The following is a 12,895-nucleotide window of genomic DNA, read 5'->3' as shown; positions in this document are numbered from 1 at the left end:
GACAGACAGGCATAGACTTCTGTACATTTCATCAGAGACGGCTTTCTGTTGCTCTCTCACTCTCCCGCTCGTGGCGCAAACAAAAGCCACCTGAAACTGAAAGGAAGAAAGAATATGCAAGCGTATTAATCAAACGTGCCAGGCAGACATTTTGCCCATTGTTATGGGGAGAGTGTAAGCTCTGTAGAGGCTACCATTTTTTATATCACAGACTCAAATTTATTTATTTAGATGGCAAGAACAATAGGTCCTCAGTCAGAGGGGCCCACAATTTCCAGAGCCACTTCATCATTCACTTTTTAAGCACACTTGGCAAAACGAACGAGGTGACGTTCAGCCTAAATTTGTTTGTTCTGGTGTCACGCTTGATGTCCTATCTATATTTAAAGCTACACCTATCAAAAACTTATTACACACCTAAATGAGCACCGAGAAGCGATCCAGCTCTCACTGTAAATAATTAAATAAGTTCCTGAGTGCTAAAGACAAAGTCAAAAAAAGAAAGAGTATGACAGAGCCTTCATGTTGTAAGACCAGCTGCTGCTGTGAGGCGTTGACAGTTTGCATCTGAGCATGTGTGTTAATGGCAGTATCGTTCGAAACATCTATGCCGAGTCGTCGGAAGCCGCAGCCCCCTATTTCACTCGACTTACCCATTTAAGTACATTTAGGAAATATGTTTTTACACTTTTCAGAACTGCCTTTCACCCCCTCTGGCAGACTTAGAGCTCCCCCTAGCAGGTCATGGCCAGCACGCTCTGCACTGCAAATGTAAGGTGGCCCAATTCAGCATCCAGAGAAAATGAAATTAAAACAAGGATATTTGCTTCCCTGAACTGTAAGAGAAATAAATAAATTAAGCTTAAACATATTTTCAGACCTGATTAGTTTGACTTAAAATATGAATTGCTTAATTCTAAATAAAACCCGGGCTATTTCATACATGCAAATGACAATGAATGAGCAAACCCCTTTAAAATGGAGAAATTAATAAATAAAAGAAACAAAAAGAAAATACAATGATCCTGTATTTCTGCAACTGCACACCTCTCATGCATTAACGCCTTTGACTGTCTCCAAATTCATAGTGCTATCTTGACTTTTTTTTTTTTTTCATTACTATAATCAAATACGTTATTGTTTATATCTAAACAAGTAAGAATGCATTTTAAAACAAGCTGTTATCGTAAAGTAAAATCTCTCAGATTTGATGACATGATGCCTTGGGTAAAATTGTGTCCTTAACGCATTCAGAGCAAAGTTCCGATAAAGACAGTTTCCTGTGCTGGCAGGTCTAATGTGAAGCATGCATCTGAAAATTTATGTTACAACTTCATAATTTTGCAGTTCACCGGAGGAAAATTACCTTCTCGCTGTCATTTGATTTCCTTTAAAGACGACATCTGTTAACTCACTTTTATGTTTATTTTAAATCACTACATTATAAAGCACACTCTATGCAATGGCATGAAAAATTATACAGGTGTCAAAAATCTAATTTAAATTTGGACATTTCTGCGTCGACACCCTCAAGTGAACGCAAACGTTTAGAAATTTGTCTGCAAATTCTAGTAACTTATTGAACGTTTGGAAGGCACTTGATAATCATAATTGCTTCTTACTGAAAAATAAAAAAAAAATACAAAATTGTAAAATACCCTTCAGTTAATAGAATATAATGAAAATCCCAGCGTATGTAAAGGAAATGCGAAAACGCGCTAAACACTGCAACTGGTTGCATTTCACGCAGAACTAATAAACCACTGGGTTTATAGAATATGCGTTTGAGTGGCGTAATGTAGCACACAACCACAGGCTGCCAAACCATTAAAACTACTGATGTACAGCGCTGCAAAGTTTGCAGATCGCTCACGCCGAAAACACATAAATTAACATGTGGACATAAACTACACACACACACACGAACTCTTGAGCAGACAAAAATTGCCTCTCACTAACTCGAGGCTAATCCAGCTAAGACACCGTGGTTAACAAAAGCTAAATACCACAGAAGACATGCTGACGAGCAGACATGCACACACACACACACACACACACACACACACACACCCTTGTTTACAGCTCCAAATATGTCCTCAAAAATGAAACTTTGAGGTTGGGACCACACTGCTTTTGACCTTGACATTTAAAGCAAAATTTGACAATTTAACTATTACGGAGAAAAAACAGATATATCAGCTGTCCACATTTTCCTGCTCTACAAAAAGCTATTTTACATAATCAGCCATATATCAAACGGAATAAGAGTGAGCAAGGGTCTTTAAGCTTGCACACAGACACACACACACACCCAGTGTGTGAAGAGTTCATATGCTGCTTACTACAAAGAAAAACACTCGCTACATCAAAATCATAGCCACAATCAGCATGTGATGAGAATTCTGAACTACGAGGAAAGAACGCACCCCTGAGCTCAGATGACTATCTGCTAGCACCTGGCCTACATGCCCTCTGCATAAAACCCACGAAGGCATGATACGTTTGAGGACCCTCTCTGAAGCTTACATATTCATTCACCGGTGATGCAATGAACACCTTTCAATCTCTAGTTTCTAAGAAAGAGAAAGTCGACCACCTTCCTCTCTCTTTCTCTCTCACCATGTGCATGTAAAAAAAAAACAAAAAACAAAAAAAAAAAGCTTGATGTCAAAATTGGCGTCTGCTTTACTCTGTGCACGTCTGCATTTGTGTCCGTTTGTGAGTGAGTGAGTGTGTGTGTGTGTGCGCGTGTGTGTGTGAGAGAGAGAGGGAGAGAGAGAGAGAGAGAGAAAGAAAGAGAGAGAGAGAGAGAAAGCACTCAGGGAAAGTTCCTTGGTGTAACTGGAGCATTCTGAAATTTAAAGCCCAAATTAATAACCACAGCCATTGTACATGCAATGACTGATGGGACATGTGATAACTATAGCGACAGAAATTCAAAAAGGGCCATTTTCTACTAAACTAGAATGATTGTTTTACATGCATATTGAACGGACGCCGTTTATGCAGCAATCACAAATGCTTTGCATGCTAGCGCGCAATTAAATATGAAAACTATATATAAATTAAGAGTCATAATCGCATATGCGGATGACATACAAAAAGAGCCGTGCATGCCCTATGGCAAAGCTAACTACATGCATTGCAAAGCCAGATAATGTGCATTAAGCTTTAAATAACATCTCCATTCTCATTCGGTCATTAGTCATAGTCATATTCATAAGTCGTAAGTCATATTTGTAAACTCAACGGTAAATTCAAACACAGTACACAGGCATGCTAAATGTTTACAGTGCAACCGTGTACATATGTGCATGTACAGTAACAGATTAAGCCATTAGCGAAAGAATGGTGTGCGTTAGTGTATATATGCAAAGCATACATGGCCCTAACCCTGCAACACAAAACAGATTTGGGTGGTATTACATCACTAGGCTCTGCTATGAATTACCTAGGTCCTGTAGACTACACTAAAGCATGAATATAAAACTAAATCAGGACGGATTTCGTCGTCTTTTGAGCGATTAGATTTTTTTTTTTAACTGCAACAGATGCATTCTAGGAAAAACACACCGATTTGAAATAAATTGCTGGAGTTATTTTCCGCAATGACGTAAAAGCCCCTCAAAGACAAATCTGAAAGGTTAATTATGTCAAGCGTTAATATAACTTCTGGCTTCTAATATAACTTTGTCAAGAAAAGTCGAATTCAGTGTCTGCCTCGCATTACCTTCACTTCACAGTCACAACCTTGACTCGGGGGCAAAGATAAGTGTGAGAAACATTATTAGACCTATGCCTGCTTTGTTCACACTCGTCCTGATTTAGCAAACTTAATGTTTCTCAACCAAAATAAAAGCATTGTATAAAAAGACTTTTTTTGTATAAAAAGAGTTTTGTGTAGGACATTTTTTGATTTATTTAGTATTACGGTAAAGTGAAACTGCTTGAGCAAAACTAAGCATGCTTGACATTTGTATCACCCAGTTTGACATTACGATGTCGAATGAATTTCATTCAAATTATTTTCCTTGCTCTGACACCTCTTTTCATCCAAGTAGGACTTAAAAGCACAAATGTTGTATAATTACAATCAATTTATCGTAGTCTTAAAAAAAAAAAAAAAAAAAAAACACAACAACAACAACCACCTCGCTGCATCCGTGCAGCACGCGAGACAAAAGTACAACCTTAAACCGTTCCTGTGCTTGGTGGTTACAGGTAGCTGCTCACCTACAAATATCTCGTAAAAAGTGCAAAAAGGAAACGTGATACTTAAAGTTTCACTGCATCAGGATTTGAGGAAAGGCCTACAAGTCGGGCATGCCACTTTTTGAGAGTAACAAAAAATAGTAATGTATGAAGGAACTAAAAAAATATGTGCTGCCATAAATTATTTTAATAACCGTATATAGCCTAATAAAGACCCAAATCTTACAAGGATTAAAGTAGAGCAAATAAAAAGGCTCAATATTCACTCTAAATTAGCATAATTTATTAAATGATGCTTTAATACCTATATAACACACCTTACTTACCCTGCACTTTATTTCAATTTCCCTAAACCTAACAGAAACTTTGCAAGAGCATGATTAATCACTTCAATTTAAAGTTTTTAATCTGATGTCCTGGCCTGCTAACAATTCTTACATTAATCTAACTGTCTGATATTACAATTAAACAAGAACTTAAACAGTAAAGACTAAATGAAAGATTTGTATTTGAAGCAAGTAAAAAAAATGCTATATTAAATGATTTGAATTCAGTTTCAACCAAATCGCTTTTTAATTCTTTTAAGGAGCACTAAGCTCATAAAACCTGCCTGATCGCTTACACCTGGCGCTATAAATATCTTCATTTAATTCGTTTAACCGTCCTGTTTCATTGTATTCGAAAAAATAAAGATTCGTCGGGTTTTAAGGAAATCGGTTCGTTCCTAACGCCACATCAACTCTCACACAGAGATCGTTACTCGCATTACTTAAAAAAATGGCCGAAAATGACCGACCAACTTCTTAAACACAAATAAGTAAAATAAAAGATGCACTTACGTGTTATAATTTCTCTTTGCGACAAATGCTGAGGGTTTCCCTGCTTGCGACGGGACATTGCCCTGGCATTTACACTGGCATCGCCCAGAGACCCGCACAAGGAATAGTCGGCTCGCGCCTTCTGTCCTCCGTGTCCGTGGCGTGGGTTTTTCCCCTCGGTAACTAACTTTTCCCGGGACTTCCAAAGAACTGCCACAGCTCCGGGCCGCGGATACAGATAGGTGTCCCGCGAACGTGAGAGAAGCGAAAGTGTCTTTGCGCTCCGGCTCTCTCCAGATGACCAGAGACGCGCAGACGCTCAGTACCTCAGCGACACACGCATGCACTTCAGCAGCGTGCCGAGCGCGATCTGTCCGAGGTCGAAAATATCCTTGACGAGTGACAGTTGTGAAGAAACCACTGGAAATGTCTCAGAACGTGATGCCCGGTGCGTTTGGGTAGGTCGGACCCTCTGGTGGCTTTCTCTTCGTCCGGTCTGCGCCTTGTGGGTTTGTCAAAGGCAATTCGATTTTTTTCTCTCGGAGTCAAAATAATTCTAAAAAAGAAAAATGCTCATTACTTATTAGATTGGATGAAACGAATCCAATTTCTCCTTGAGTTGGCACTTGAGTGTGCCAAGCACTGGACAGTTCTTCTTCTCTCCTGGGCTCTAAGTGCATGCGATGCCCGGTTACTTTGCACTCTCTCCAACTCTTTGCACTTGCTCCCCTATTCGGCTTTGCGCACTGGAGACCAGGGACATGGACTTGCCACCTCCTTTCCAAATGAATGAAGCTTTTTTTTCTCCCTTTTCTGCCTCTATGAAGATGGCGGAGTCCTGCTTCTCCGGGAGCTCTCTGTGTCTCTGTGGCGAGGGCTGCCTCCGTACAATGGGATAAAATTCAAGTTCAAGTGCGGACGTGACGTTAAGTCTACAGTGGGAAAGAAAATTGGAGACTGCAAGAGCACTGGGGGCGACTAGTGGTGGCTTTTCACAACTATCGGATCACCAGAACAGTGGTGGAGAGCGTGGACATCGCGAGCCGCTGTCTTACACACACACACACACACACACACACACACACACGCACGCACACACACACACCCGCGCGCGCACAAACACACAGCACCTGATAGACCGGCGCACTGCTTGTCTGTATCCGCTTTAGCGCAAATAAAACAATGCAATATTGCTTGCGCTACAACGTTTGCGATGCATTTAAAGGGGAAAAGGTTGCGAATAGCTTTAAAAAAATATTTTTGTAAAATAGTTTTCCCGTTCGTATGTGAACGCGCATTACATTTACATCTTTTATATATATATGCAAATAAATAAATTGACAGAAATAAACGCGACAGTTATAGTCACGCATTAACAGTAAATATTCAAATCAGAAAATTTCAACTCATTTGATGGAAAAGATTAAAGCACGGACGGATGCACAAAGAATACACTTCAGTGAGACATAAGTGTGCTGTTTACCTCATAAGCAATAAATTACATGAGACAAGACAGGCGCTGATATACTCACACATCACATTTCTTCTTTATGTGTTTTATGTCCTACAGAAATGACATTATTAAATTAAATCCACATTTGGAGAGGAAAAGAACATCAGAAGGAAGAAATGTCAATGTGTGTTTCTGAATCTTTTTGTTAGGCAGTCTAACGTATATTTTTAGCCATTTAAATCCACATATAACAGAGGTTTAATAATTTGATCCAATCAGTTTGAACAAATGAATGAACACTACGCTAAACTGTTGCACGAGTGGAAATGCAAGACTGAATTCTAGAGGAAATGAAAATAGGAAGGTGTGGTGTGCAAATACTTGCATGATTTGAGTTTAGTGGGTGAAATGCAAGCGATGTTCCTTTGCATCTGTTTTACACTCAGCGTACAACAGTAATATGAAAGCTGGTCATGTGGCTCAGATTTTTTGGATAATTTCTTATTGAGTTTCGTATACTGTAACAGACAAAAAACTATATATGTGGGATATAAGTAAATACACAGATTAAAAGAAAAGGTTATTTTGTGCCTTTTCAAAAATATTTTTTTGCCTTTATAGGATTTTTTGGACAGTTTCTTCAGGTCAGTGGATGCATTTCTCGATTTTTTTTTAACACAATGTTTTAAACAATGTAATCATTTTATTTAATTTACTTTATCAGACTGCAAACCTTTTTGATTCTAATTAAAATGTTTATTTTTATTAAAAAAAAACGTGTTTTACTGAAGTCAAACTGACTAAATACGGTGATAAATGTTCCTCTGTGACATGACTTTTAAATTAAAACAAATTCCTATGATTCATGCTTTCTGGGTAATCCATTTTGCAAATGCAAAGAGGGTAGGAAGCGCTCCATAATCACCCTTGCTTTGTAGTATTAGGGTTAAACTGAGGTTCTCTGTAAACATCCAGCAAGTTTTTTCGAAATGACATTTCAATTAAAAATTTAGAGGTCACACTTTAGTGTTCATACATGTGTTAACACTGAGAAAAGCTAATGAACTACATGTACTAAATATGTAATTATTTTCTGGAACTCTGTGTAATTAGGCATTCTTTTTGTTATTGCCATAGCACTTAATTATAGTAACATGTAATATGTGAACATGTTTAGTGTAAATTGAAACCAATTAGATAGACATGCTGTGGAAAAGTAAGCTAATGGTAAGAGATTGAGGGGAACAGAACAAGTTATTACCGATTTAATTCGTGGAGACTGTATCTACCTGCAACTGTTGATTAACTTGGTGCGTAATAGAGTCACGGCGCTACCAAAGGCGCACAGAGGGTCCGGCTTGTGCCAGTTCAGAGGCAGGTAGATTTCAGGCGGAGCGCCCAGATGAGAGCGTGTCTGCGTCTATCCATCTGCTCGTGATCCATCATGGGATGTGACGCTGGGTGGCACAGCCTCGCCAACAATGCCATATATCCTGCCGCTGTCTCCGATACATCCTCCGCCCCTGAACTCTGTTAAACAACACCCCAACTTTCATGTCAATTCTTTTAGTTAACAGATAGCTAGATGGCAAATGTGGCAAGAATAGCTGAGTGATTTACATTAGAAATACCAGGTGTTGCCAAAAAATGACATTTTATGATTCACAATCATCTTCTTGGAAATCAAGATTGGAGGAGGTTGTTGCCGATACGGGCTCTGTTACTGCTGGATTATTCTCCCTATAAAAAAAGCGTGAAATGTTCTCTGAAAAGCAGTGGTTGCCTACAGCTCAAAATCCTATTTTATTGCATGAATTCATTGGACACATCCTGTACTTTGCTCGTTCCTGTTTTGCATTGAATATTTTTTCCCTTACGCCGATGAATTTGTCTCTATAACAATAGTTTTAGCTCAAACTGCAGGCAAAAAAAACTCTTGAGCGCAAACTTTCTCCTCGATGTATTACAGTTCGGTGTGTATAAATAGTCTTTTGTTCTTGTTAAACTCAGTAAACGTGTGCACATGTTTTAAAATTATTATTTACAAACGATATAAAACACATGGAATAAACGCATGCACCATTTCTGCTGTTGATTGCAATTTTGCATACTTTTGATTTTATGTTAAAACATTTAGCTACCTGTATTTTTTTTCTCTCAGGTGCTTATGGGTCATTTGCGCACACAGTGATCTTCATTTACGGCAAGATCCATAAAAGCCGACTTCCATATATGAGACTATAGAAGAGGAGAAACACAGAAATGACATAAAACTCATTTTATGCATCTCAATTAAATTTTAAGCATCTCAATTAAATGTGGTTCTTAAAAAACAGAGAGAGCGAGAGAGACAGAGAGAGAGAGAGAGAATTAAACCCAGACATCATTGTTTTTCTCAGCACAAGTGCCTTGCTTAGGTGAATCACAAATCAAATACCAGAAGCACAAACTCTAAATTTAGTTCACTCCAGAATTTAGAAACAATACTCCATATTTTAATATTGCAATGCTCCTGCAAGTAATATCTTCATGCGTTATGTAAAGTCCAAGACATTAAATTCTCTTTTTTTGTTTCAGTTATAAGGAGTAAGTGTGTCCACCACACTTGACAAGATATATTTATTTGCAATCCATCGCTCCTATGTGCTGAACTTGCAATGCAACAGTACCCTCTATTGGCCAGTTACTGCCACAAAGATTCACAAGCGTGGATCCCCAACACTCATCGCCTTCAATTTCACACTTCATAATTTTTTAAAAACCTAATTCATGCCAAAATAAAACAAACAACCTCATTTGGAATCGCTAACATGTACCGTGTTGGAATTAGTTATCTACATATGTTTTTCTGAAAATACAAAACGACCCCATTTGTACAGAGCTCTTGTTTGCCCTTCATCTACAATGAATTTAAATTACAAGATCGTAGAATATAAAATAAATAATTAAAACCGTTAGCTGAGCGGTCTGACAAGTTACTTGAATTACAATTTAGTTTCATTATTTGAAAAATATGTTGTCTCTTCAGCTAGTTGAATGATGCAATCTAGTTTGAACCCTAGATTCACGGTTGGGTATTTTATTTTAAGATGATAATAAGCATTTAGCCACCTTCGTGGTCTTGCTTTACGACTTGTCGTCTGTCAAACAGTGGTTGAAAGATGCGTTTGCTTCCAGATAGTAATGTAACAAATTGAAAAGTTATTATAACAAAAATGTGTTGATGAAAACTGACAGATTTACAAATGTGCTTGTTGTCATGAATTATATTAAATATACTGGTACACTGTAAAAACAACATGATGTGCATTATTGGCCTTCATAAAAAGAAAAAAAAATTAAATTAGAATTTCTCAACATGTTTGACAAAGCTTTGTCTTTTATATTATATATATATATATATATATATATATATATATATATATATATATATATATATATATATAAATATATACAAAGAAACAAGAGGGACAAAATCTTTCGAATCATTTTTTCTAAATATTCCCTAAAAATCACAATGGATATGAACACAACTAGCATATCCTCATCATAGAGCTCATTAGGACCAGTCTATGAAGATTCATCTTATTTCATCTGTCCCCAACTCTCTCTCACCCCTGCTATGTCACCAGTAAGAGAGAAACATTAATCTACTGAATCTGAAGGAATGTCAGCCTTAATTGCTGTTCATTGGGGGAAAAGAGATAAAATGGAAAGACATGGCTTTGTCAAGCAATAAAAGATGTGAGCGATAAGACTGTCTGATAAATCACATCTCAGCCTCCTGTCATCACTCAGCTCAAAGCCTGGTGGCCATCTTGTGGGCGGTTTTAACCTCAGGCCTGCAAATGAATCCAAAGCAGGTTTGTTTCTGCCCAGGGGCTTCCAGGACGTCTCCTATCACCAACCCCTGTTGGGACAACGCATCCCCTGCACTTTTTCCGGGACCCGGCGAGTGAGTCCAGGGGGTAAAACACGACTGTTTGAAAAGAAAAATGGCAACAGAGTGTGACTAAATCGGTTTGCTTGGCAGCCGGACAAAGGCTTGATTCCACCGCTCCCGAGAGAGAACGCGGGGCCCGCAAATCCTGGCATCAGATCGGAAAGTTGAACGTTGCCAAAGGCGCACATTCACAACAATTAGCTACCTTTTCAGTCCCAGCCCCCTGGTTATCCATCCCCTAGGTGGTTATCTAATCGCCTGCTTTTGTTTAGAAGAACGGCTCTCTTTCACTCTGGGCTGACATCGTTTACGGTTGCCGGCTGGCGCTTCTCTAAATCTGCAGTGGCGGCCCATCGAGGAGTCTAAGTAGATAAACAGGGACGTACCCGACCTCTTAATGCAACTTCGTAAGCCTCGCAAACAGGCCGATCGAAAAGTTGCCAAAAAAAAAACTTTCAGCAGAGGTGGTAAAGTGCTGGCGTTCTGTCATCAATTTACTCACCCTCGAGTAGTTCCAAACCTGAATTTCTTTGTTCTGCCGAACACAAAGGGAGATATTTTGAAGAAAGTTTGAAAGCGGGCTGCTTTGGGTCACCATTGACTTACTATGGAAGTCAATGGTGACCCCAAACAGCCCGGTTACAAACTTTCTTCTGTGTTCGCCAGAACAATGAAATTCATGCAGTTCTGCTCGAGGGTGAGTAAATGATGACAGAAATTCATTTTTGGGTGAACTATTCCTTTAAAACCACCACAGGGAGGAAGTGCTGGCGTTTGAGGGGACCACAGGGATTAAACGGAAGAAATGCGAAGAAGATCTCGTTTTTATCCTTCAGCTTCATGGCTGACTACAGAGTTTTGCTCAGCGTCCCTTTTCCTGTGCTTTCCCCCCTGGCAGCACATTTCATCACTGAGGTATTTGTGGCATAAAGCTGTCCATCATCAAATCTGCTATGTTTTAATGGCCCATATCGTCTCTATACCGTCTCTAGCGAGTGCTGGTCAGGTGACCGTGAGGTGTGCGTCTTTGCAGTGATGAATAGTACAGTCGCCATCTCCTGCCGTCCTTACATAGAAGTCACTCCCGGTTCACACCGATAACGCCGCTCTGGCTGTAAATACGGGGCTCATTTACATCAAGCGATGACAAATGTGTGTGTGGGATTGCGTACGCGCTTGTCCTCCCACCGAGAGCTTGCGGGATGGTTCGGGGCTGTACCATATCAAAAGGCCTGACACGCTTTCAACAAGAAGACCGGGCGCTACTGCTGCAAAATACAAAAATGATGACACAAATTAGTTCTCATTGTTTTCTTGTGGGCATGTTGCAATGATGCAATCATAAGCAAGGCTCACGCTGCCATTTTTGAAGTGTCAGGGTACAAGAGAACGATGGCAATCCGGTCGCCCTGCTATCATGCGTGCAGGAATGACTAAGAAACTGCTTTGCCACATACCTGCGTGGTGAATTAATAAAGCAGTAGGGCACAAGGGGTCATGCATTACATGATTTGACCAAAGTTAGGCACAGCATAAAGCTTAACCCTGTCCGTAACTAGTCAATTTCTTTCAGAAAATGAAATCAGCAGCAATATAAATAAAGATACCAACATTCAATAAAACAATGATGTCTAATTTGTGTTATTAGTGCAAAACTAAATAAAAAAATAATAATTTAAATCCAAAATCTAAAATAAAATAATTGTTTTATATTGTCACTATGCTGAAATGTTTAAAATATTATTTGGAGAATATTTACTTTGTATGCTGGCAGTATACACACTGTTTGAGTAATAAAATATGTATGTATTCATGTAAAAAATAATAAATAAATACTTTGATAAATCATTTTCAAAAAAATAAATATATTCTGAAAAAAAAAATCGTAATTTTGAAAGCAATTTCAGAATGTGTGTATATATATATATATATATATATATATATATATATATATATATATATATAAATTGTATTTTATTTTTTAATCATTCATTAATAGTAAATTACATGTATTTATGTGGAAATTAACAAATAATATTAATTTATAAATAATATGCAAATAAAAAACTATTACAATAATTAAAGTTAATTTAAAATACGTGTGAATGCGTTAAAAATAAATAAACAGAAATTACTTTTTGTCTACTTATAAAATTAAATTTTACTAACAAAATTGAAATTCATATAATCACATAATTCCAAATCACAGCAAATATAGATGTGTTTACACATTAAAGATATTTAACATATACAACTTTAAACGGCCCTAAAAATATATTTATGTACAAGCTTTTTCCTTTACCTCTAATTATTTTCTGACTGTCAAATTAAATTACCGCTTGCAAGGTCCAGTTTTAAAACCGTTTATATATATATATATATATATATATATATATATATATATATATATATATATATATATATATATATATATATTTTAACCCTTTATATTTATATTATATATATATA

General features: G+C 37.8%; 1 protein-coding gene across 2 annotated transcripts in view; it reads right to left on the bottom strand.

Annotated features, from left to right (window-relative positions):
* bcl11ba (BAF chromatin remodeling complex subunit BCL11B a) overlaps nucleotides 1-7,001 on the bottom strand; it is a 47,376-nt gene extending 40,375 nt beyond the window's left edge. Inside the window, exon 1 of one of the 2 annotated variants that reach the window (XM_043263236.1) lies at nucleotides 5,052-7,001. In XM_043263236.1, the coding sequence (XP_043119171.1) occupies nucleotides 5,052-5,109 (58 nt within the window). In that variant the 5' untranslated portion in view covers nucleotides 5,110-7,001. The remainder of the gene's footprint in view (nucleotides 1-5,051) is intronic. The other variant, XM_043263237.1, reaches the window with a different exon arrangement.
* Between the last annotated feature and the right edge of the window lie 5,894 nt (nucleotides 7,002-12,895).

This window comes from Puntigrus tetrazona, chromosome 17 (assembly GCF_018831695.1).
Source record: "Puntigrus tetrazona isolate hp1 chromosome 17, ASM1883169v1, whole genome shotgun sequence".
NCBI classification, from domain to species: Eukaryota; Metazoa; Chordata; class Actinopteri; order Cypriniformes; family Cyprinidae; genus Puntigrus; species Puntigrus tetrazona.
The sequence above is the reverse complement of the archived record's forward strand: the minus strand, read 5'-3'. Positions and strand labels throughout refer to the sequence as shown.